Source organism: Nerophis lumbriciformis, linkage group LG21 (genome assembly GCF_033978685.3).
Source record: "Nerophis lumbriciformis linkage group LG21, RoL_Nlum_v2.1, whole genome shotgun sequence".
Taxonomy (NCBI): domain Eukaryota; kingdom Metazoa; phylum Chordata; class Actinopteri; order Syngnathiformes; family Syngnathidae; genus Nerophis; species Nerophis lumbriciformis.
Window position 1 is genome coordinate 29,012,501 of NC_084568.2, and position 26,632 is coordinate 29,039,132.

General features: G+C 41.5%; 1 protein-coding gene across 1 annotated transcript in view; it reads left to right on the forward strand.

The window, feature by feature from the left end:
• satb1a (SATB homeobox 1a) overlaps positions 1-26,632 on the forward strand; it is a 107,870-nt gene that overhangs the window by 75,970 nt on the left and 5,268 nt on the right. The window contains exons 9-11 of the mRNA XM_061982497.2: positions 13,369-13,566; positions 20,122-20,277; positions 25,770-25,964. Coding sequence (XP_061838481.1) covers positions 13,369-13,566; positions 20,122-20,277; positions 25,770-25,964 — 549 coding nt within the window. The remainder of the gene's footprint in view (positions 1-13,368; positions 13,567-20,121; positions 20,278-25,769; positions 25,965-26,632) is intronic.

Sequence of the window (26,632 nt, forward strand, 5' to 3'; positions counted from 1 at the left end):
CCTTATAGTCTGAGAAATATGGTAGTTTGTGAATATTGTCTCTGTGATCACGCAGGACTAAATCATGCTTGATAAAAAGGTGGCTCTAGTAGTTTCCACTTTGGCGTGGCCTCTTACTGCAATGCCCCTCCCCCATTGGCATGTGTGCGCCTGGTGGTGCCAGCTCTCTGCAGCAGGAATCTGGTGCCAACACTGAAGCAGCTGCTGGCTAACTAATCGCAAACCCTTGGAGAAATCCTCTCCCCGTCCCTCCATGTTCCCATCCTTCACTGGCATCCCTCTGCTCCTTCCTTGCTCCCTCTGACCTCTCCTTGTCAGTCTGTCTTCTCCAATCTTGCTCATTTTGCAACTCTCACCGGCGTCGGATATCAAAAGGCCGCATTAGCCGAGGCTGTTTTGCATTCAGCAGCACGCCCGAGAACAGGGGGCTCGTTAATATTATTATCGTCATGATCATTTTCATCAGAATGAGCAGCGCCGGCTATCATGCCTGTTTTTCCCCACTTCTCGGGTGTCGGCCGTGCACGCTGGCATCGCTCCAAGATGCCATCAAGAAGCGCCGGGCTCGTTTGTCACCTTGAGGAAGACCGAGGGTTTGCCGGGTGAATCTGAGGATGATAGGAATATGAAGCCTGTTTATTCCCCAGCGTTCCAACTCCTAGCATCCCTTTCCGTTCCTTCTTATGTCCCACAATCCACTCTGGATGTTGGCGGCCTTACGTGTGCAGAGCCACCATGCAGCTGGCTCGCCAGCGCTGAAAGCGTCTCTGCAGAGATGATTTAAAGAGCTTTTCAATAAGTTCCCTACCAACGGCAGCCTTTGCATGGAGATAATAAATCTGTGCGAGGGATTCTTTCATTGGAATTATTCATAGCATGTTTTCTTAGGCAATAAGAAACAAAACAAAAAAGTTGAAAAAGTTACTACAAATCTTTGTATAAAAACCCTTAGTTATTTTTTGTGATAAAAAAAATACCGTATTTGCCATAGGGCACACCGGATTATAAGGCGCACTGACGATGAGCGGGTCTCGGCAGGTTTATTTTCATACAAAAGGCGCACCGGATGATAGGGCGCATTAAAGGGTCATATTATTATTCTTTTTTTCTAAATTGAAAACACTTCCTTGTGGTCTACATCAGTGTTTTTCAACCACTAGCATGCCGTGAGATACAGTCTGGTGTGCCGTGGGAAATTATCTAATTTCACATATTTGGGTTAAAAACATTTTTTGCAAACCAGTAATTATAGCAAATTATGTGCTGTTGTTCTTGAGTATCGGTGCTGTCTGGAGCTCGGCAGAGTAACCGTGTAATACTCTTCCATATCAGTAGGTGGCAGCCGGTAGCTAATTGCTTTGTAAATGCAGGTAAAAAGGTGTCTCATGCTTAAACCAAAAATAAACAAAAGGTGAGTGCCCTTAAGAAAAGGCATTGAAGCTTAGGGAAGGCTATGCAGAACGAAACTAAAACTGAACTGGCTACAAAGTAAACAAAAACAGAATGCTGGACGACAGCAAAAACTTACTGTGGAGCAAAGACGGCGTCCACAATGTACATCCGAACATGACATGACAATCAACAATGTACCCACAAAGAAGGATAAAAACAACTGAAATATTCTTGATTGCTATAACAAAGTAGATGCGGGAAATATCGCTCAAAGGAAGACATGAAACTGCAACAGGAAAATACCAAAAAAAGAAAAAAAAACACCAAAATAGGAGCGCAAGACAAGAACTAAAACACTACACACAGGAAAACAGCAAAAAACTCTAAATAAGTCAAGGCATGATGTGACAGGTCGTGACACTACACCTACTTTGAGACAAGAGCTATATTGATGCATGCTTGGTTCTGGTTTAAAGTCATATCCAACAATTGCGACAATTACTTTTAACCGTCAACTGAGTTTATGATTTCTGCTGGTGGTGTGCCTCCAGATTTTTTCAAAGCAAAAAATGTGCCTTGGCTCAAAAAAAGTTGAAAAACACTGGTCTACATAACATGTAATGGTGGTTCTTTGGTCAAAATGTTGCATAGATTGTTTTGCAGATCATCTTCAAGCCGCTTCCTGACAGTCGCTTCAGGATGCGCCGTTTTGTGGGCGGACTTATTTACGTGGCTCACCTTCAGCAGCGTCTTTTCTCCGTTTGTTGTAGCGGTGTAGCGTGCAAGGACGGGAGTGGAAGAAGTGTCAAAAGATGGAGCTAACTGTTTTAATGACATTCAGACTTTACTTAAATCAATAACGGAGCAGCATCTCCTCATCCGTGGCTCACTAGTGCAATAACAACGCCGGAAATGTGTCTCATGTAAAACCGTCCGAACGGAACTCTAATAACTAAAGTTTCTTGGGTGAATAATGTAAGGTATGTTTTAGCGCTTTCATGCCGAGTTTAGTGTTAGATATAAGTAAGAACTTTACACTACTTTATATTAGAAATGGCAACAGCGGAGGATGAACGTCCCATAACAAGAAGAAGCTTATCGACTACGGTGTCGCCACGGACTACAAAGGGCGGACGCGCGCAAATTGTCAAGACTTATGCAGATCCCAAATACCCATCAACAGGTACCATAAGGTAATGGTGGCTTTTGCATAATATTGCGAAACAAAACGCCAGATAATATGTATTTCCTTATACACACACCATAATAACACTCGTATGTTGAAGCACAGTACAATCCATCAAGCGGTGTGGCTTCATAGCTTACCAAAGTCGTACTAAAACATTTTGATAGATTTTGGAGCGCCGTGTGTAATGTTCTATATTTTCAATGGAACATATAAATTGTTGAGTCATATTGCAGTCTCCACGTATCTCTTATGTGTGACTGCCATCATATTGCAGTCTACAAGTATCTCTTATGTGTGACTGCCATCTACTGGTCACACTTATCATTACACCATGTACCAAAAAAAATATCTTTGAGGTGGGTATGCAAAACCAGAATGATTCCGTACATTTGGCGCACCGGGTTATAAGGCGCACTGTCAAGTTTTGAGAAAATGAAAGGATTTTAAGTGCGCCTTATTGTCAAAAAATTCGGTACTATAGCCATCAGGAACTGCTGGTCTTGAACCCCAAGATGCAGAGATGGCAGGCGTAGCGCAGGAAAACATGACTTTAATGTCAAAAAACCAATAGTGCACAGGCAGGGAAAACAGGAAACTGGCAAAAGGAACAGGCAACAGGAAACACGAGACAGTCATCGAGCCCTGACTGGAGGGCGAGGCAGGCATAAATAGTAGTCTGCAACCAGGTGTGCCAGGCAGCCAATAAGGGACAGGTGAGGGGAAACGAGCGCTTAGGGAGACATGCAGGAAGTGGAACAAAAATAAGAGTGACAGGAAATAAACACACAGGAAAACCCAAACATAACCAAACTGTCAGGAACAATTCTGACAATAGCTGTCAAACAATGTCATTGTTATTAAATTATTATAAATGTTACATTTTGTATTTTATTCACAAAAACTCCAACCCAAACTTAAACTCGGTTTATTTGCCATATGTAAACAGATACAATGTGATACATCTTTAATAATGACTTATGTTCATTTCTCTTTACAACGTATCTGAAAAGGAGTAGGAAGAAGCAAAGCTTATTTAATCCTACCCCTTGTCCAAGTCATAGCAATTACCAACACATTTGTCCTCTTCCTGTTCTGATCTTAGAATTGTCACAAAATGACAACACAACCGTTCTCTTAATAGTCAAGTCAGTCATTTAAATTACCCAATATTTTAACACAAATGCAACTTTATTGTCAAAATGTCTCCCAGGAACATTTTGAAGCGTGTTACTTGAATGCACGTCATTTCTTTGTTCCAAACAGTTTCATCTAAAGAGGGTTTCTTTTAAAGAGAAACTTGCCAAAAATCATAGGTATGATCGCTGACCGTAACAACAAGCCACACCTGTCAGGTAACCATCCGCATGGTTAAGGTCAAATAGTGTTCTGAAAATGACTTTTAAAAAGTAATTCATTATAGTTACTCGTTACTTTACCCAAAAAGTAATTGAATTACTAACGAAATGACTCTTGAATAAATGTCATTAAATACTAGAAAGTAATTGATACGTTACTTTAAAAAAAAACTTCAAATATCCGGCATATTCATTTGAGATTTGTTTAATATAAGAGCCAGTGTGCGTGTTTTTAAAAGGCGGGGCCTGTTGCCGAGTGACGTGTGACGTCATCGAGGGTTTCAACTGACCTGTGTTTGTTAGCTTTAGTTATTAGCAGCGCACTTTTTAATCTTTTCACTAGATTGTGTTACCTTTGGTTAATAAAGAGATTGAATGTGCGTCCATGGTGGTCATATCTTCTTGTCAACAAACAGGGTATTGTTTGGACGGCAAGTTTGTCACTTCATTCATTGAATTGTCGTTCAATATTCCCATCGTGTGCGTGTGTTGTTGTCTGCTGTGTCACAGTGTGATGGTGCCTCTTCCTGTTTGATATCAAGTTCATGTTAGTGCGATACTGCTTCTTGCTTTCGCTTGTAAAAAGATATTGTTGACATAAAACAACAAAACATCAAGCTATTGCTAACAGCGTAGTAACGAACATAAAAGTAGTTAGATTACTCTTTACCAGTAAAAGTAACAAGTAAGAACACCGAATATTATACATGAATATCAATCAATCAATGTTTATTTATATAGCCCTAAATCACAAGTGTCTCAAAGGGCTGCACAAGCCACAACGACATCCTCGGTATAGCCCACATAAGGGCAAGGAAAAACTCACCCCAGTGGGACGTCGATGTGAATGACTATGAGAAACCTTGGAGAGGACCGCATATGTGGGTAACCCCCCCCCCTCTAGGGAGACCGAATACAATGGATGTCGAGTGGGTCTAACATAATATTGTGAGAGTCCAGTCCATAGTGGATCCAGCATAACAGTAAGAGTCCAGTCCACAGTGGGGTCAGCAGGAAACCATCCCGAGCGGAGACGGGTCAGCAGCGCAGAGATGTTCCCAACCGATATACAGGCGAGCGGTCCACCCCGGGTCCCGACCCCGGACAGCCAGCACCCCATCCATGGCCACCGGATCTGTGTCTCCCCTTCCACAAGGGATAGGGGGGAGCAGAGGAGAAAAGAAAAGAAACGGCAGATCAACTGGTCTAAAAAAGGGGGTGCTATTCAAAGGCTAGAGTATACAAATGAGTTTTGAGATGGGACTTAAATGTTTCTACTGAGGTAGCATCTCTAACTGTTACCGGGAGGGCATTCCATAGTGCTGGAGCCCGAAAACGCTCTACAGCCCGCAGACTTTTTTTGGGCTCTGGGAATCACTAATAAGCCGGAGTTCTTTGAACGCAGATTTCTTGCCGGGACATATGGTACAATACAATCGGCAAGATAGGCTGGAGCTAGACCGTGTAGTATTTTATACGTAAGTAGTAAAACCTTAAAGTCGCATCTTAAGTGCACAGGAAGCCAGTGCAGGTGAGCCAGTATAGGCGTAATATGATCAAACTTTCTTGTTCTTGTCAAAAGTCTAGCAGCCGCATTTTGTACCAACTGTAATCTTTTAATGCTAGACATAGGGAGACCCGAAAATAATACGTTACAGTAATCGAGACGAGACGTAACGAACGCATGAATAATGATCTCAGCGTCGCTAGTGGACAAAATGGAACGAATTTTAGCGATATTACGGAGATGAAAGAAGGCCGTTTTAGTAACACTCTTAATGTGTGACTCAAAGGAGAGAGTTGGGTCGAAGATAATACCCAGATTCTTTACTGAGTCGCTTTGTGTAATTGTTTGGTTGTCAAATGTTAAGGTGGTATTATCAAATAAATGTCGGTGTTTAGCAGGACCGATAATCAGCATTTCCGTTTTCTTAGTGTTGAGTTGCAAGAAGTTAGCGGACATCCATTGTTTAATTTCATTAAGACACGCCTCCAGCTGACTACATTCCGGCGTGTTGGTCAGCTTTAGGGGCATGTAGAGTTGGGTGTCATCAGCATAGCAATGAAAGCTAACACCGTATTTGCGTATGATGTCGCCTAGCGGCAACATGTAAATACTAAAGAGTGCAGGGCCAAGAACCGAACCTTGGGGGACTCCGCACATTACCTTAACATAGTCCGAGGTCACATTGTTATGGGAGACGCACTGCATCCTGTCAGTAAGATAAGAGTTAAACCACGACAAGGCTAAGTCTGACATACCAATACGTGTTTTGACACGCTCTAATAAAATGTTATGATCGACGGTATCGAAAGCAGCGCTAAGATCAAGAAGCAGCAACATAGATGACGCATCAGAATCCATCGTTAGCAGTAGATCATTAGTCATTTTTGCGAGGGCTGTCTCCGTAGAGTGATTTGCCCTGAAACCGGATTGAAAAGGTTCACAGAGATTGTTAGACATTAAGAGTTCATTTAGCTGCTGTGCGACAATTTTTTCGAGGATTTTCGAGATAAACGGAAGGTGGGACACCGGCCGGTAGTTTACCATGAGGTCAGGATCGAGGTTAGGTCTTTTGAGCAAAGGATGAATAACCGCTTTTTTGAATGCTAGTGGAACAGTGCCAGAGGAAAGTGATAAGTTTATAATATTTAGCACTGATGGACCTAATAATACAAAAAGCTCCTTAATAAGTTTCCCAGGAAATGGGTCAAGTAAACATGTTGTTTGTTTTGTCCCATTGACACATCTTAACAATTCCTCTAGTGTTATTTAATCAAAGAGAGAGAAACTATTTTGGAGGGCGGTATCCTTCGTAGATACAGTCGTATCTGTGTTAATAGAACCCAGTTGTAGCTGCGATGCATTGTCTTTAATCTCCTTTCTAATGAGTTCAATTTTCTTATTAAAGAAATTCATAAAATCATCTGCTGAGTGGGTGGAGCTACTGGGAGGAGTCCCTTGTTGGGTTAGCGATGCTACTGTACTAAACAAAAATTTCGGATCATTTTTGTTGAGGTGGATGAGATTTGAGTAATATTTAGCTTTAGCTAGGGTAAGCATGTGTTTATAAGTTATTAAACTATCACTCCATGCTTGATGGAAAACCTCAAGTTTAGTAGCGCGCCATTTGCGTTCCAGCTTTCTACATGATAATTTATGGGCTCTAGTTTCTTCTGTAAACCATGGGGTGCGCCTTTTAGGGGCTCTGTTAAGCTTTAGCGGTGCTATACTATCAATGGTGTCGCGCAGGGCGTCGTTAAAGTTGTTAGTGAGGTTATCAATAGAGCCGACATAATTTGGGAATGGTGCCATTACCGAAGGCAGTAGGCCAGCAAGAGTCATCGTTGTGGCAGCATTAATGTTGCGGCTGCTATAGTAGTTATTATTATTAGTTTGTTGACAATGAGTCAGAACTTCAAATTTTATAAGGTAATGATCGGACATTACTTTAGTATACAGGAGTATCGTAACTTTGGAGGTGGTGACACCCCTGACCAGCACTAGATCTATCGTATTTCCGTTGCGATGCGTAGGTTCATTTATTATTTGTGTAAGACCACAGCTATCAATTATAGTCTGGAGCGCCATGCACTGAGGGTCCGATGGGGTATTCATATGGATATTAAAGTCCCCCATTATGATTATATTGTCGGCGTGCGTCACTAAATCAGCAACGGACTCTGAAAATTCACTGATGAAGTCCGAATTGGGTCCATCCATTTTTTACCGCTTGTCCCTCTCGGGGTCGCTGGAGCCTATCCCAGCCTCAGGCGGGGTAATACATAAATATTTGGACAAATATTTTGTGATTAATTGCATGCATTAAATCCCTGCTTGACTCTCAAGACCTAATATATTATGCCTCACCCAAATTCATAATTAAAATATGACTTTTTTTTTTAATGCACATGAATTAATTAGAGTTCAAAATCTCAACTAATTACCTTTTTATTTAAAATTCATTCCGAGACCGATTTATATATTTCATGATCTTTTCAATTATTTATTGCATTTTTGATGATTTGACTTATTGATGCTGCAGCGCATTCAAAAAGCTGCTGTGGAATGCAGGATGAAAGAGATGTCAAGATCCATCAAAGTCACCCGGCTGGAAGAATAAGCCGCCCGTGCCGTTAAATTAAATTAGATTAAATTAGATTTTGTTGTGCTTCCATGCTCTCCAGGTGCGCGTTCCGTGCGCTCTTTCTTTGGAGTTGTGGATTCTGCCCCTGCCAACCCTCTTGTGCAATTTGACCCGCACAGCGCATCGCCAAGAAAACGCAACTTCACTGTAACTCGTGCATCAAAATAAACTACTGCATCAAGTAGTTCCAGCTGCAGTAACACTCCCCTTTTCTCTTCCATTGCCATTGTTTGCTCGCAACCACGAAACTAACCAGCTAAGTACCTGATAGTTGTTGTCGTGCTTCTCTGTGCTTCCCAGGGGCCGTTTGTGGATCGTTTTTTTCCTACAATTTTTTCAATTGTAGGAATAAAATGAACCCCCCCCCCCAAAAAAAAAACCAGCAACGGAATAGAGCGAAAATCATAATGTGAAAAAAATCTAGAATCGTGATATTAACAACTAGTAATTCCACAAAGCTATGTCCTAAATAGATGTGTTTGTTAGCCCGATTCAAAAAGTATTGAAGTGGAGTTGTCATTAGACAGGCCTGGGCAATTATTTTGACTCGAGGGGCCAAATTTAGAGAAAAAAATGTATATCTATTTTTAGGAACATTAATACAAAAGCTCACAATAATGTCTGATTGAATGCTAAAAACTGTCAGGCTTGGTCAAAAGATAGGACTCAGATGCAGAGTAGGGATTAATTCGGCAGGCTTTTATTTTGAAAGCTTCCTTTCACCTCCAGAGTCAGGGCAATTCAATATAGGCTATAACTAAACTAGTCGGCGAAAAAGGTTCCAAAAAAAAGGAACAATCTAAAATCACTCTGAAAGGAGGAAAACACAAAAGCAATAACGAACTATACTTGGCGCTGTATATTCTATGAAATGTATTATAAACAAAAAAACGCTCCATCAGAAGCTATGAAACTTCTACACTGTCTCTAATCTAATAAAAGTTAACAAAAAATGTCACTCGAAAAAATTTAGGAAAAGAAAGAACTGTAAGAAAAACTGAAAACTCACCATTTCGGCTGAAAAACTAAATAACACAAAATCACTCTGCTGAGGAGGAGAAAAAGAAAACTCAAAATATCAACGAAGGAATTCAGGATCAAGGTATTCAAACACGAGACGAGGCAAGGCATGGACAGGAATCTAAAGAGGCACGAATAAACGAGACAATCTGGCACAGAACAAAGGGAGGCGTGGGCTTATAAGACACATGAAGGTAATGGGGAACAGGTGGAAACAATCAGGGGTCAGGGATGACGTCAGACTGATGACACAAAAGGAAGGGCAAGTGACCTGAAACGAGAGGAGTTACTTTTCAAACTAAAAAATGCAATTCACAAGACAGAAGAAACCAAGACAAGAGATCCCTCAAAAAACACAGACCGCTTTAAAAAACGGAATGGAATTAAAAAATTTTTTTTACTGAATAAGACACCCAGAATGTACATGAAAATAAAGAATGTGGGATTTACAATATTAACTATGAACGATAAAACACTGAATATTGACAACATATGAACCTCACACCCCCTGACGATCGACATATTTTACAATCAAGCTAAACGCAACAAACACAGCCAAATAAATAAATAAAGGGTAAAAAAAAAAAAACCACCTACACTCTGATCTATCACTAAGCATTAGAACTTTGTTGTAAAAATCTCTTTCCGCATCTGTCCCTGGCACCCACATTTCAGGCTGGCCGCTCTGAAAACACTCTGTGGAAACGCTCCCCACCCACACTGTTTGGTGCCTCGTCTGAGCTACTTAGATTACCATAGTAACTAATTAGATTACCATAGTAACTAGTATATCATGCAACAGCGCAGATTCCAACCATTGAAATACCCTATATTGCCAAAAGTATTTGGCCACCCATCCAAATGATGAGAATCAGGTGCCCTAATCACTTGGCCCGGTGTATAAAATCAAGCACTTAGGCATGGAGACTGTTTCTACAAACATTTGCGAAAGAATGGGCCGCTCTCAGTGATTTCCAGCGTGGAACTGTCATAGGATGCCACCTGTTCAACAAATCCAGTCGTGAAATTTCCTCGCTCCTAAATATTCCAAAGTCAACTATATTATAAGAAAAGTGAAGAGTTTGGGAACAACAGCAACTCAGCCACCAAGTGGTAGGCCACGTAAACTGACAAAGAGGGGTCAGCGGATGCTGAGGTGCATAGTGCAAATACTTTCTGCACAGTCAGTTGCTACAGAGCTCCAAACTACATGTGACCTTCTAATTAGCCCATGTACAGTATGCAGAGAGCTTCATGGAATGGGTTTCCATGACCGAGCAGCTGCATCTAAGCCATACATCACCAAGTCCAATGCAAAGCGTGGGATGCAGTGGTGTAAAGCAGGGTTCCCCAACCTTTTTCCCACCAGGGACCGGTTTAATGTATGCATTACTTTCACGGACCAACTTTCTATGTGTGGCAGATAAAAACAGCATATTAGCCTTTGGCTACAATTTGAAAGTTAAGTCGGAGAAAATGCGGTAGTTTATAAATGAACTAGATGAGGCAATTGAAGGAAGGAATTGCATGTGAATGCTCCAATGCTGACAGAATGAAGTATGAATGTAAGAATAGTTTGAATGTGGGAATGTTTTGAATGTTGAAGCATTTGAATTTCCAGGAAAACCGGGATTTGGTTTGGAACTTGGGAAAAACTTAGTTTGAATGTCCAGGATGAGTGGAATATTTTGAATAGGTTGAAAAATGTTTGAATTGTGAAAGAGTGAAAAATTGATAATTCATTTGGAATGGGGACAATGTCCCTAAAAACAGAGAATTCTTGGAAATCCGGGATTTATTTATTTTTTTACAGTTTTTGAAAGGGAGCACACAATTCTTGAACAGGCTGAATATTTTGAAGTTGGAACAGTTTGAGTGGGAGTTGTGGAACTTTGAAAAATATCCCATTCTTTTCAATGGGAATTTCATGGAAATTTGGGGATTTCGGGTAAAGAGGAAATCTTTTGGAAAATGCAAAAAAAAATTGAATTTTCGGAATGAGTTGAAATGGTTGGTGTTGGAATTTTTCAAATCGGTGGAGAAATGTTGAAGTACCAACATTTTTAATTGAGAAATGGTATTTAGGAATTCCTGGAATTTGAAATGGGTTGAAAAATGTGGAAGGAGTAGTCGCCAGAAAAAAGGGTCAAAAAAGGGTTTCAAAAAAACTGGAATTCTTGGAAACATTTTTTAACTTGAACATTTTTTTAACTTGTTTCAATGTCCAGGATGAGTGGAATATGTTGAAAGTGTAATGGTTTGAATCGGTTGAAAAATGAGTAAATAGTGGAAGTTTGCAAAATGGCCAATTCATTTTGAATGGGGAAAAATGTTCCGGAAGACCTTGAATTCTGGGAATTTTGGGAATATGTCAACGGAAAGCCCGCGATTGGAATGGTTTGAATTGGATGAAAAAAGTGGAAGGTAGAGCGTGCTAAAATCTGGAGAAGAAGAAGAAGAAGAAGAAGAAGAAGTTGAATACAAATAGATGAATTTTGGTGTAGAAAACCTTATTAATTGTGTGAATGCTTTGGAGCATTCGCACAATTAAAGGCCTACTGAAATGCGATTTTTTTATTTAAACGGGGATAGCAGGTCCATTCTATGTGTCATACTTGATCATTTCGCGATATTGCCATATTTTTGCTGAAAGGATTTAGTAGAGAACATCGACGATAAAGTTCGCAACTTTTGGTCGCTGATAAAAAAGCCTTGCCTGTACCGGAAGTAGCAGACAATATGCTATTCGCGTGATGTCACAGGTTGTGGAGCGCCTCACATCTGCACATTGTTTACAATCATGGCCACCAGCAGCGAGAGCGATTCGGACCGAGAAAGCGACGATTACCCCATTAATTTGAGCGAGGATGAAAGATTTGTGGATGAGGAAAGTGAGAGTGAAGGACTAGAGGGCAGTGGGAGCGATTCAGATAGGGAAGATGCTGTGAGAGGCGGGTGGGACCTGATATTCAGCTGGGAATGACTAAAACAGTAAATAAACACAAGACATATATATACTCTATTAGCCACAACACAACCAGGCTTATATTTAGTATGCCACAAATTAATCCCGCTTAACAAACCCCTCCCCCCTCATGTCCATATAACCCGCCAATACAACTCAAACACCTGCACAACACACTCAATCCCACAGCCCAAAGTACCGTTCACCTCCCCAAAGTTCATACAGCACATATATTTCCCCAAAGTCCCCAAAGTTACGTATGTGACATGCACATAGCGGCACGCACGTACGGGCAAGAGATCAAATGTTTGGAAGCCGCAGCTGCATGCGTACTCACGGTACCGCGTCTGCGCATCCAACTCAAAGTCCTCCTGGTAAGAGTCTCTGTTGTCCCAGTTCTCCACAGGCCAATGGTAAAGCTTGACTGTCATCTTTCGGGAATGTAAACAATGAAACACCGGCTGTGTTATCCGGCACAACAGTCAGGGGGTGCATTCTACGGCGAGGGTGCGTTATCCGGCACAACACCTGCCGCAAAACACCGCTTCCCACCTACAGCTTTCTTCTTTGCTGTCTCCATTGTTCATTGAACAAATTGCAAAAGATTCACCAACACAGATGTCCAGAATACTGTTGAATTTTGCGATGAAAACAGACGACTTAATAGCTGGCCACCATGCTGTCCCAAAATGTCCTCTACAATCCGTGACGTCACGCGCAGGCGTCATCATACCGAGACGTCTTCAGCAGGATATTTCGCGCAAAATTTAAAATTGCACTTTAGTAAGCTAACATGGCCGTATTGGCATGTGTTGCAACGTTAAGATTTCATCATTGATATATAAACTATCAGACTGCGTGGTCGGTAGTAGTGGGTTTCAGTAGGCCTTTAATGTTGCTGTGCGGCCCGGTAGCATATGCGTCACGGACCGGTACCTTAGTCCAAGTGAAAGGAACTTTGAATGCTCCAGGATACCAAAACATTTGGACAATTCCATGGGATGGCACTTCAAGTTCATATGTGAGTAAAGGCAGGTGGCCAAATACTTTTGGCAATATAGTGTACTTTGTATAGTTCAAGACTTACGGTCATTTGAAAACATTGCTGCACGTCATAATGGCAGCTACAGTTTCCATCTTAAAGATCTGAAAAAATGATTTGGGAATGTCCGGCGGGCCAGATTGAAAAGCTTAATTTGCCCAGGTCTGTCATAAGATGAGGATAGGAGGAAGTCATTTTTCAAACAGATTAGACGTGTTTCCTTGCAATCCGATGGACTACTTGTGTGTTTCCTCCAGGGCTTGCTGTCGGAGATTCTCCGCAAGGAGGAGGACCCTCAAAACGCCTCCCAGTCTCTCCTGGTCAACCTGCGGGCCATGAGCAGCTTCCTGCAGCTCCCCGAGGCGGAGAGAGAGCGCTTCTACCAGGAGGAGAAAGAGAGGAGCCTGACTGGATTCACGCCCAGCTGCAACAACACACCACCGAGATGCACGCAGGTCACACGCTCATAAACATGCAGAACGTGTAATTATGTTATATATGGAAAGAAATATGGCGCTCCTCGGGGGCGTGTTCTTCTTCTGCACATAATTACTATTGTGCAGCCTAATTCTCACTTTAGCGACAGCCTTTTTATGTCGCTGAAATAAAAGTTGGATGAAAATGCATGCCTGGACAAAGAATTAGGGGTGTGTCTCCGTCACCATGGCAACCAGCCCTTTGCACAACTTTGCCAGCCTAACACTGAACAGTGAAAGAGTTTTTTGAGGACAATCCTCTGAGTCAGCAGACTTCCAGCACACGTATGTTGTGCTATCATTACGACCGTTACCGTGGCAACCATCAATTAATCAGTGCACATGGTGATCGAGCTAACGCTGCAACGGTGATGGAGAATGCAGCATTGGTTAGCTTCGACTGTACATACTGTACGCTCCTAGACCACCACAGTGTATCCCACCAGACATGTTCATGGACTCAAATGGGAAATACTGACTAATATCAATTAGAGTTGGAGGCACTCAAAGTGTGACCTGCAGGGGGAGCCGTTTTGCATGCAATTGGGTAAAAACGCTGATTAAGGAATGATTCCCAAGGGCGGGTCATATGATATTTCATTGCAAACTCGTCCCTAGCCCCTTCCTGTTCCGTCTCTGATAAGAATATAATGGCAATTCTAAATGTCCTCTGTGGCCGCAGCCATTCTGGGTCGACCCCTCGTCTATATAATACATAACCCAAAACCAGTGAAGTTGGCACGTTGTGTAATTCGTAAATTAAAACAAAATACAATAATTTGCAAATCCTGCAAATACAAGATATTTAATGTTCGAACTGAGAAACTAAAATTTTTTTTGCAAACAATCATTAACTTGGAATTTAATGGCAGCAACACATTGCAACAAAGTTGGCACAGGGGCATTTTTACCACTGTGTTACATGGTATTTCCTTTTAACAACACTCAGTAAACGTTTGGGAACTGAGGAGACCAATTTTTTAAGCTTTTCAGGTGGAATTCGTTCCCATTCTTGCTTGATGTACAGCTTAAGTTGTTCAACAGTCCGGTGTCTCCGTTGTCATATTTTAGGCTTCATATTGCGCCACACATTTTCAATGGGAGACAGGTCTGAACTACAGGCAGGCCAGTCTAGTACCCGCACTCTTTAACCTTTTACTATGAAGCCACACTGTTGTAACACGTGGCTTGGCTGAAATAAGCAGGGGCGTCCATGATAACGTTGCTTGGATGGCAACAAATGTTGCTCCAAAACCTGTATGTACCTTTCAGCATTAATGGTGCCTTCACAGATGTGTAAGTTACCCGTGCCTTGGGCACTAATATCAGAGATGCTTGCTTTTGAACAACATGGTTCTTTTCCTCTTTGTTCCGGAGGACACAACGTCCACAGTTTCCAAAAACAATCTGAAATCTGGACTCGTCGGACCACAGAACACTTTTCCACTTTGCATCAGTCCATCTTAGATGAGCTCGGGCCCAGCGAAGTCGGCGGCGTTTCTGGGTGTTGTTGATAAATGGCTTCGGCTTTGCATAATAGAGTTTTAACTTGCACTTACAGATGTAGCGACCAACTGTAGATACTGACAGTGGTTTTCTGAAGTGTTCCTGAGCCCATGTGGTAAAATCCTTTACACACTGATGTCGCTTTTTGATGCAGTACCGCCTGAGAGATGGAAGGTCCGTAATATCATCGCTTACGTGCAGTGATTTCTCCAGATTCTCTGAACCTTTTGATATTACGGACCGTAGATGGTAAAATCCCTAAATTCCTTGCAATAGCTGGTTGAGAAATGTTGTTCTTAAGCTGTTTGACAATTTGCTCACGCATTTGATTACAAAGTGGTGACCCTCGCCCCATCCTTGTTTGTGAGTGACTGAGCATTTCATGGAAGCTGCTTTTATATCCAAGCATGGCATCCACATGGTCCCAATTAGCCTGTTCACCTGTGGGATGTTCCAAATAAGTGTTTGATGAGCATTCCTCAACTTTCTCAGTCTTTTTTGCCACTTGTGCCAGCTTTTTTGAAACATGTTGCAGGCATCAAATTCCAAATGAGCTGATAATTGCAAAAAATAACAACATTTTGCAGTTCGAACGTTAAATATCTTGTCTTTGCGGTGTATTCAATTGAATATAGGTTGAAAAGGATTTGCAAATCATTGTATTCTGTTTTTATTTACGATTTACATGACATGCCAACTTCACTGTTTTGGGATTTTGTATAAAAATGTTTTTAAAAAAATCTATAACATTCTGCAATCTGCAATTTAGCCCTGGTGACCTGTGCTCATTGAAATCAGGAGGTCAAATAATCATCAAGAATTAGAAATATCAGTCAGTAATATTTATTTGATTTATTTTATATTCTCTTAAAGATAATCCCATTTGAATCTGCGTTATACTATTTAATACTTTTTAGGGCCGCTTTGTAATCAAATTAATCACAAGGTTGCTGCAGATTAATCAGGATTAAATATAACATTATTAATTAAAGCTAACGAGATTTAATCAAACTGCACCAATTGTGACTTTTAACTGATTTTCAGTCATCCTGCACGGCAGCCTGGTTAACATTTTAATTTGATAAATAATGAAGATTAATTAATATTGGGCTGTTAATTTTAACAGCCCTATATTTTATAAACTTCCAATTTACTACATCCAATTCCCCTTTGTTATCTCTTGTTATATTTGAATTATTGATGTCAAACGATTAATTCCTCAAATCAGATTAATCGCACTCTTTAATTTGGATTAATCGTGATTAATCGCAGGTTAATCATAATGCAAATACATTTTAAAAAGATCCCATTTGAACACAAATGCAAAAGGCTTCCATCCAAAATTAATTGTTTGATTAATCACATGAGTTCAATTATTTTTGACAGCACTAATCCCTCCAAATAAAAATCCCAATTTAATCACATTAATCCCACTTTTGAATTTAGATTAACTATGATTAATCACTAGTTATCACTTGCTTGCATAATTTAAATTAACTTAAAAAGGACCCCAATATTTGAACACAAATGCAAAATGCTTCAGGTAACCATCCTCGGTTAAAGTTAAGAAGAATATGCGATCAAAATAATTAGCGTAATTAACTCGTTATTTTTGACAGCACTAATCTTTAATCTTTCCGCCCAATTTTAATCTGTGTCGTACATTTTGATCATATTTTTTTGACTGCTGATTTGGTAATGAGATTAATCTCGTGGTTGTTTTAGATTAATTTCTATTCATGACAATTAAATATACGTTTTTAAGTCACGCCAACTCTATTTAGATAAACTGCCCCACATGCGTTGCCAGAGACTTGCAGCTAAATTAATTGCATTAAAACATTTCAAGCCGATTAATAAAGATGGTTTAATCTGCATTAAAGCGTTAATTTTAACCGCCATTTTACTGCATTCATTCCCTTTTGCTATTACTCATATTTAAATTAGCACGGTCAAGTAATTATTTTCTTTGAGTCGGATTAATCACACTTTTAAATTTGGATTAATCGTGATTAATCGTAGGTTATCACTCGCTGGCATAATCTAATTTAATTTAAAAATGAGCCCAACATTTGAACACAAATGCAAAATGCTTTCAGGTAACTATCCACAGTCAAGGTTCAATTGCTTGCTTAATCTGCGTTTATATTATTATTATTATTTCCAGTCTGGCGTTGCCGACAGTGAGAGGCGACGGGCTGGGGTGGCAATTCTTGTTGCCCCCCGGCTCAGAACCTGCACGTTGGAGTTCAACCCAGTGGACGAGAGGGTAGCTTCCCTCCGCCTTCGGGTGGGGGGACGGGTCCTGACTGTTTGGGCTTACGCGCCAAACAGCAGCTCAGAGTACCCACCCTTTTTGGATTCACTCGAGGGAGTACTTGAGAGTGCTCCCCCGGGTGATTCCCTCGTTCTACTGGGGGACTTCAACGCTCATGTTGGCAACGACAGTGAAACCTGGAGAGGCGTGATTGGGAAGAATGGTCGCCCGGATCTGAACCCGAGTGGTGTTTTGTTATTGGACTTTTGTGCTCGTCACAGATTGTCCATAACGAACACCATGTTCAAGCATAAGGGTGTCCATATGTGCACTTGGCACCAGGACACCCTAGACCGCAGTTCCATGATCGACTTTGTAGTTGTGTCATCGGATTTGCGGCCTCTTGTTTTGGACACTCGGGTAAAGAGAGGGGCGGAGCTTTCTACCGATCACCACCTGGTGGTGAGTTGGCTGCGATGGTGGGGGAGGATGCCGGACAGACCTGGCAGGCCCGAACGCATTGTGAGGGTTTGCTGGGAACGTCTGGCAGAGTCTCCTGTCAAAGAGAGTTTCAATTCCCACCTCTGGAAGAACTTTGAACATGTCACGAGGGAGGTGCTGGACATTGAGTCCGAGTGGACCATGTTCCGCACCTCTATTGTCGAGGCGGCTGATTGGAGCTGTGGCCGCAAGGTAGTTGGTGCCTGTCGTGGCGGTAATCCTAGAACCCGTTGGTGGACACCGGCGGTGAGGGATGCCGTCAAGCTGAAGAAGGAGTCCTATCGGGTTCTTTTGGCTCATAGGACTCCTGAGGCAGGGGACAGGTACCGACAGGCCAAGCGGTGTGCGGCTTCAGCGGTCGCGGAGGCAAAAACTTGGACATGGGAGGAGTTCGGGGAAGCCATGGAAAACGACTTCCGGACGGTTTCAAAGCGATTCTGGACCACCATACGCCGCCTCAGGAAGGGGAAGCAGTGCACTATCAACACCGTGTATGGTGAGGATGGTGTTCTGCTGACCTCGACTGCGGAAGTTGTGGATCGGTGGAGGGAATACTTCGAAGACCTCCGCAATCCCACCAACACGTCTTCCTATGAGGAAGCAGTGCCTGGGGAATCTGTGGTGGGCTCTCCTATTTCTGGGGCTGAGGTTGCTGAGGTAGTTAAAAAGCTCCTCGGTGGCAAGGCCCCGGGGGTAGATAAGAACCGCCCTGAGTTCCTTAAGGCTCTGGATGCTGTGGGCTGTCTTGGTTGACAAGATTCTGCAGCATCGCGTGGACATCGGGGGCGGTACCTCTGGATTGGCAGACCGGGGTGGTGGTTCCTCTCTTTAAAAAGGGGAACCGGAGGGTGTGTTCTAACTATCGTGGGATCACACTCCTCAGCCTTCCCGGTAAGGTCTATTCAGGTGTACTGGAGAGGAGGCTACGTCGGATAGTCGAACCTTAGATTCAGGAGGAACAGTGTGGTTTTCGTCCTGGTCGTGGAACTGTGGACCAGCTCTATACTCTCGGCAGGGTCCTTGAGGGTGCATGGGAGTTTGCCCAACCAGTCTACATGTGCTTTGTGGACTTGGAGAAGGCATTCGACCGTGTCCCTCGGAAAGTCCTGTGGGGAGTGCTCAGAGAGTATGGGGTATCGGACTGTCTGAGTGTGGCGGTCCGCTCCCTGTATGATCAGTGTCAGAGCTTGGTCCGCATTGCCGGCAGTAAGTCGGACACGTTTCCAGTGAGGGTTGGACTCCGCCAAGGCTGCCCTTTGTCACCGATTCTGTTCCTAACTTTTCTGGACAGAATTTCTAGGCGCAGTCAAGGCGTTGAGGGGATCCGTTTTGGTGGCTGCAGGATTAGGTCTCTGCTTTTTGCAGATGATGTGGTCCTGATGGCTTCATCTGGCCAGGATCTTCAGCTCTCACTGGATCGGTTCGCAGCTGAGTGTGAAGCGACTGGGATGAGAATCAGCACCTCCAAGTCCGAGTCCATGGTTCTCGCCCGGAAAAGGGTGGAGTGCCATCTCCGGGTTGCGGAGGAGACCCTGCCCCAAGTGGAGGAGTTCAAGTACCTCGGAGTCTTGTTCAAGAGTGAGGGAAGAGTGGATCGTCAGGCGAATCGGTGCGGCGTCTTCAGTAATTCGGACGCTGTATCGATCCGTTGTGGTGAAGAAGGAGCTGAGCCGGAAGGCAAAGCTCTCAATTTACCGGTCGATCTACGTTCCCATCCTCACCTATGGTCATGAGCTTTGGGTTATGATCGAAAGGACAAGATCACGGGTACAAGCGGCCGAAATGAGTTTCCTCCGCCGGGTGGCGGGTCTCTCCTTTGGAGATAGGGTGAGAAGCTCTGTCATCCGGGAGGAGCTCAAAGTAAAGCCGCTGCTCCTCCACATCGAAAGGAGCCAGATGAGGTAGTTCGGGCATCTGGTCAGGATGCCACCCGAACGCCTCCCTAGGGTGGTGTTTAGGGCACGTCCGACCGGTAGGATGCCACGGGGAAGACCCAGGTCACGTTGGGAAGACTACGTCTCCCGGCTGGCCTGGGAACGCCTCGGGATCCCCCGGGAAGAGCTGGACGAAGTGGCTGGGGAGAGGGAAGTCTGGGCTTCCCTGCTTAGGCTGCTGCCCCCGCGACCCGACCTCGGATAAGCGTAAGAAGATGGATGGATGGATGGATCTGCGTTTATACTTATATGAGGCAATATTTTTTGTGATTAACCACATCACTTAACTCATTCTTTTAGACAGCCCTAATTAAATGGTTCTCTCTCTCCCTGCAGGCCAGACTGTCCCCAGTAACGGTGGAGCGAGCTTTGAGGACGGACAGTTGCATCCTCCACGTGAGCTCGTCCATCTATGATGAGATTCAGCAGGAAATGAGGCGCGCCAAGGTGTCGCAGGCCTTGTTCGCCAAGGTGGCCGCGTCCAAGAGCCAGGTACGCCTTTCTGTTGGTCAAAGGACCGCCAGTCCACCCTTTGGCACCAAACGGGTGACAAAGTAGCATCTGGGCAGGACTAGAAATCCTATCCATCAGCAACATTATTCGTTGGATCATTAGTGCAGCACACCGCCACTAAGTCATTACTTTCATAGTCCCCATTGAAAGGAAAATACAAGCCCACACACGCACACACACACACACACACACACACACAGCTTGCTTATTTATGACCATATATAGTGTAGCATGTATGCATAAAGTGGAAAGCAGGCACGTTTATTGTTCTCCTATTTTATGGCAGCCCTATAAGATGGTTATTGTTTTTGTTTGGAGGATCATTTCCCTTCATGGACAAAGGAGGAAAACATATTTTTTCTCTCTCTTTCTCCTTCTCTTGATGAAATTTGTATCATCAAGATGCATGGAGGTCATTCAGCCGTGGTCACAGTAACAGCAGCTGGTCCAACACCCCCTTAGGTGCTTCTTCATTGGCTTTAGAGTACTACTGTAATAGTACTATTTTACTGTATTAATATATTCATATAATCATTATAATCCTAATTATACTATAATAGTACATAATAATACTATATCATAATTATACTATAATAGTACTATAATAATACTATGATTCCATAGTGATACTATAATAATATCTGTATTAATATAATATAATCATAATTATAGTGTAATAGTAGAATAATAATACTATGATATCATAACCATACTATAATAGTACAATAATAGTACTATGATACCACAATGATACTGTAATAATACATATATTAATAACATAATTATACTATAATAGTACTATACAGAGGTGGGACCAAGTCATTGCTTTGCAAGTCACAAGTAAGTCTCAAGTCTTTACCCTCAAGTCTCGAGTCAAGTCCCGAGTCAAGACAGGGCAAGTCCGAGTCAAGTCCAAAGTCAAGACTGGAAAGTCTCAAGTCAAGTCCCAAGTCCTGCATTTTGAGTTTCGAGTCCTTTCAAGTCATTTAACCACAGACTAATATATTTACACAGATTGTGTATGCTTTTAAAACGCTGTATTTATTTATTAAAACAAGTGCATTTGAAATTGCAGGGAAAAAGATAGTGCTGACATTGCACTTCAAAATAGCACTATTAACCAGTCATTTTAAACATGTAACTCATTCCTTTACAGAATAAACACATTTGAAAAAAAAACAAGTGCAACTGTACTTATTTGCACAAAAGTGTTAACATTGTATTTCCATGGCATATTGCATTGTAACTAGTTCCACAGCAGTTTCTATCCTGTTCTTACCTTATCTCATTGATCTCATCTCATACTGTATGTGTGTTGATGTGTGCGTACACATGAAAAACATAACAAATATATGAACATAACAATGAACAGAGTTGTACTTTTTAGTTGTCAGGACCCTATGCAATATGTACACATATTCTTAATATAGTATACATTTTAACTGACCTTTATTTGACTATGTTTGTCTTTTTGTAGGTGGCTAAAATACGCGGTGCTGCTGACTGCCGTCTAACGTTACGTTACTGTGTGTGATACATTGACTAACGTAATGTTACTGTGTGTGATACATTGACTAACGTAATGTTACTGTGTGTGATACATTGACTAACGTCACGTTACTGTGTGTGATACATTGACTAACGTAATGTTACTGTGTGTGATACATTGACTAACGTCACGTTACTGTGTGTTATACATTGACTAACGTAACGTTATGTATAGGTACCTCATGAAACCCTGCTTAAAAAAAAATCACTTGACAAAAAGTATGAATAAGGTAGCAAACTGCAGTGGACGCAACAGATTGCCGTGTTTGCAATGACGTTATAACCATAGACATCTTATAAGTAGACTCAGCATTGGTTGCTACTGCCTACTGGCGCAGGACGAGGCGCGGGGCCGCCATCTGGAGTGGTGATCCGCTCCACTCACTGCAATTCATTTGGCAGGAGCAATGAACTGTCAGCGCATTAATTCATTTTACCTCACTGAATACCACTGATTTTCACGCGCTTTTTTGTCATACGTGTGTAACAGACACATTTTTTGGCGTGTTTTATTATTCATAGTTTGCTTAACAGTAATATAATATTCTTATACGCTATAAGTGACCGAGACGTCCGAGATCAAAACTGGGAATATAATCCCAGAGAAGAGGAAAAAAAACGGTAAGCTATTTTTAAGTTGAAGAAACAATATGATTAGGTTATATATACATATGCGTGTATCCTACATAAACAATGTATGAATACATTAGATATCTATATATCTTAGGGACCTATAGACTGTATCTCTGTTGCTTCAGCACAGAGAGTTTTATTCTGTCTTGACACTTTGTATTGATATTTTCTATTACATTCTTCCCTTAAATGATAATGTTGCAGTGATTGTTTTATATGTATTATTTTATGTAAGTCGCTTTGGATAAAAGCGTGGCAGACGCTTTTATCCAAAGCGACTTACATAAAATAATACATATAAAACAATCACTGCAAACATTATCATTTAAGGGAAGAATGTAATAGAAAATATCAATACAAAGTGTCAAGACAGAATAAACTCTCTGCTGCTGAAGCAACAGAGATACAGTCTATAGGTCCCTAAGATATATAGATATCTAATGTATTCATACATTGTTTATGTAGGATACACGCATATGTATATATAACCTAATCATATTGTTTCTTCAACTTAAAAATAGCTTACCGTTTTTTTTCCTCTTCTCTGGGATTATATTCCCAGTTTTGATCTCGGACGTCTGGTCACTTATAGCGTATAAGAATATTATATTACTGTTAAGCAAACTATGAATAATAAAACACGCCAAAAAATGTGTCTGTTACACACGTATGACAAAAAAGCGCGTGAAAATCAGTGGTATTCAGTGAGGTAAAATGAATTAAATGCGCTGACAGTTCATTGCTCCTGCCAAATGAATTGCAGTGAGTGGAGCGGATCACCACTCCAAGATGGCGGCCCCGCGCCTCGTCTGCGCCAGTAGGCAGTAGCGCTCTATGCTGCGTCTACTTATAAGATGTCTATGGTTATAACGTTAGCAGTGAGTTTGCAGCCTCACTGATTTAACTACACAGCAAATAAAAGTCACGTTACTTAGCCAATAAACGTTATCTTACATTCAAAACTTACCCTTTTTTGTGCAACTTCAAATGTCGAACGAAGTTGGAAGTTGTTGCGTCTCCGTCTGTAATATTCGAACTGGGTGATTTGCATACGGCAATTCGTTTTTTGTTGTCCAAGTCGTAGTTTTTATACCCGAACGAAACCAACTTTAACATAATTGTTTATCACTGGCACGTTGTTGGACCAACTCTTGTTCATTGGTTGTCCTGCAATTTGATTGGATGAATGCTGTGTGATGAAAACAACGTAGTTCTAATTTGATTGGCTGTTGTACTGACAGCACACCAGCTGACAGGAACAACACGCTGAGAGACACAGACGAAGAAAATGAAAAATACGGAGCGCTCCCAAATAACTTTTTAAGCTTTGGATTTTGGGGAAAGTGGCAAGTCATGTCAAGTCATGTCAAGTCAAAAGGCTCAAGTCCAAGTGAAGTCACAAGTCATTGATGTTAAAGTCTAAGTCGAGTTGCAAGTCTCTTTACATTTTGTCAAGTCGAGTCTAAAGTCATCAAATTCATGACTCGAGTCTGACTCGAGTCCAAGTCATGTGACTCAAGTCCACACCTCTGGTACTATAATAATACTATAATAGTACTATAATAATATTATAATAGGACTGTGATACCATAATGATACTATAATAATAAATATATTAATATAATCACATAATAGTACTATAATAATACTATGATATCATAATTAAAGTAAAGTACCAATGATTGTCACACACACACTAGGTGTGGCGAAATTATTCTCTGCATTTAACCCAACACCCTTGATCACCCCCTGGGATGTGATAGGAGCAGTGGGCAGCAGCGGTGGCTGCGCCCGGGAATCATTTTTGGTGATTTAACCCCCAATTCCAACCCTTGATGCTGAGTGCCAAGCAGGGAGGTAATGGCTCCCATTTTTATAATACTATAATAGTACAATGATAGTACTATAATACCATAATGATACTGTTATCATACATATATTAATACAATAATTATAGTCATAATTATACTATAATAGTACTATAAACTACAAAAAATCTTAGTAATAAAAATACATTGTCAGCCACAGAACAATACTGTATAAAGCAGGGGTCCCCAAACTTTTTGACTCGGGGGCTGCATTGGGTTAAAGAAATTTGGCCGGGGGCCGGGCTGTATATATATATATATATATATATATATATATATATATATATATATATATATATATATATATATATACATTGTCTTTATAATCCAATTAACATTGATGTTCATCAACATTTAACATTATCACGTTATAGATGGGAAAATTATTTTTTAGACAATATGATTTACCTGAGCGGCTAGGAGACACCGAGAGTAACAAGCGGTAGAAAATGGATTAGAAAGGAAAGATATAAAAAAAAATAAAAACACTTTTTTTTAACTTGGGACTTCCCGTGGGCCGGATTTTGGATGCTGGGGGGCCGGATCCGGCCCGCGGGCCGTAGTTTGGGGACCCTTGGTATAAAGGGTAAGATGGCAAAGTAAATGAAGTGAAATTAGAATTAGTGCTGAGCAAATTGTTGATGCAGGAGTCCTTTTAGATCAGGGGTGTCCTTCTGCGGCACACAGTTCATTTTGGGCCCTGGACATGTGACGTTGGTGAACGAACTGTGTCTTATGAACGTCTCAAGTGAATGATGAGAACCGATTTGTTGTTTTTTCATTCACTTTTCTAGTTCTTTGTTTTGATATGGGTATGTCAAGTTGTTCAAATGGTCTGTCACTTTCTATCATTTCCTGTATGAATCAAACTTTATTTATTTGAATTTTTTTATGCAGAACAGAAATGCAACACAAAGTGTTGCAGACTGATGACTAATCACACACACACACGCATGCACACACACACGCGCATCCACACACACACACACACACACACACACACACACACACACACACACACACACACACACACACACAAACAAACACACATGGACGGATGAATGCATGGCTGAATATAGAGGAGCCATATATATATGTGTGTGTGTGTGTGTGTGTGTGTGTGTGTGTGTGTGTGTGTGTGTGTGTGTGTGTGTGTGTGTGTGTGTGTGTGTGTGTGTGTGTGTGTGTGTGTGTGTGTGTGTGTGTGTGTGTGGGTGTGTGTGTCTGTGTGTGTGTGTGTGTGTGTGTGTGTGTGTGTGTGTGTGTACAGTATGTATATATATATATATATATATATATATATATATATGTATATATATATATATATATATATATATATATATATATATATATATATATATATATATATATATACTGTAAATATGTATATATACTGTAAATATATATGTGCCGTTCCTGCAGGGCTGGCTGTGCGAGCTGCTACGTTGGAAGGAGGAACCCAGCCCGGAGAACCGGACCTTGTGGGACAACCTGTGCATGATCCACCGCTTCCTGAGTCTATCCCAGCTGGAGAGAGACGCCATTTATGAGCAGGAGTGCACTTCCTGGCACTGCTGCTCCGATAGACGCTCCATGGCTGCCCACGACAACGCTTTGGTAATACTGCAACCACCTCTACTAATACTAGTACTAGTACCACTAATGCTCGTACCACATTTACTAATACTAGTATCATTAAGACTGGTACCACCTCTACTAATACTAGTACCACCTCTACTAGTACCATTAATACTACAACCAACTCTATTAATACCACCTGCACTAATACTAGTGCCATTAATACTAGTATTACCTCCACTAATGCTAGTATTACCTGCACTAATACTACAACCATTATTACTAGTATTACCCGCACTATTGTTACAACCATTAATACTAATATTACCTGCACTAATACTTGTACCATTAATACCGGTATTAGCTGCACTTATACTAGTATTACCTACAATAATGCTAGTATTACCTGCACTAGTACTAGTATTACCTGCACTGATACTAGTATTACCTGCACTAATGCTAGTGTGGCCTGCACTAATACTAGTATTACCTACACTAGTACTAGTATTACCTGCCCTAATACAAGTATTACCTGCACTAATGCTAGTATTGCATGTACTAATGGTAGTATGACCTACACTAATACTAGTATTACTAGTATAACATGCACTAATACAAGTATTACCTGCACTTGTACTAGTATTACCTGCACTAATGCTAGTATTACCTGCACTAATACTAGCATTATTAGTATTACCTGAACTTGT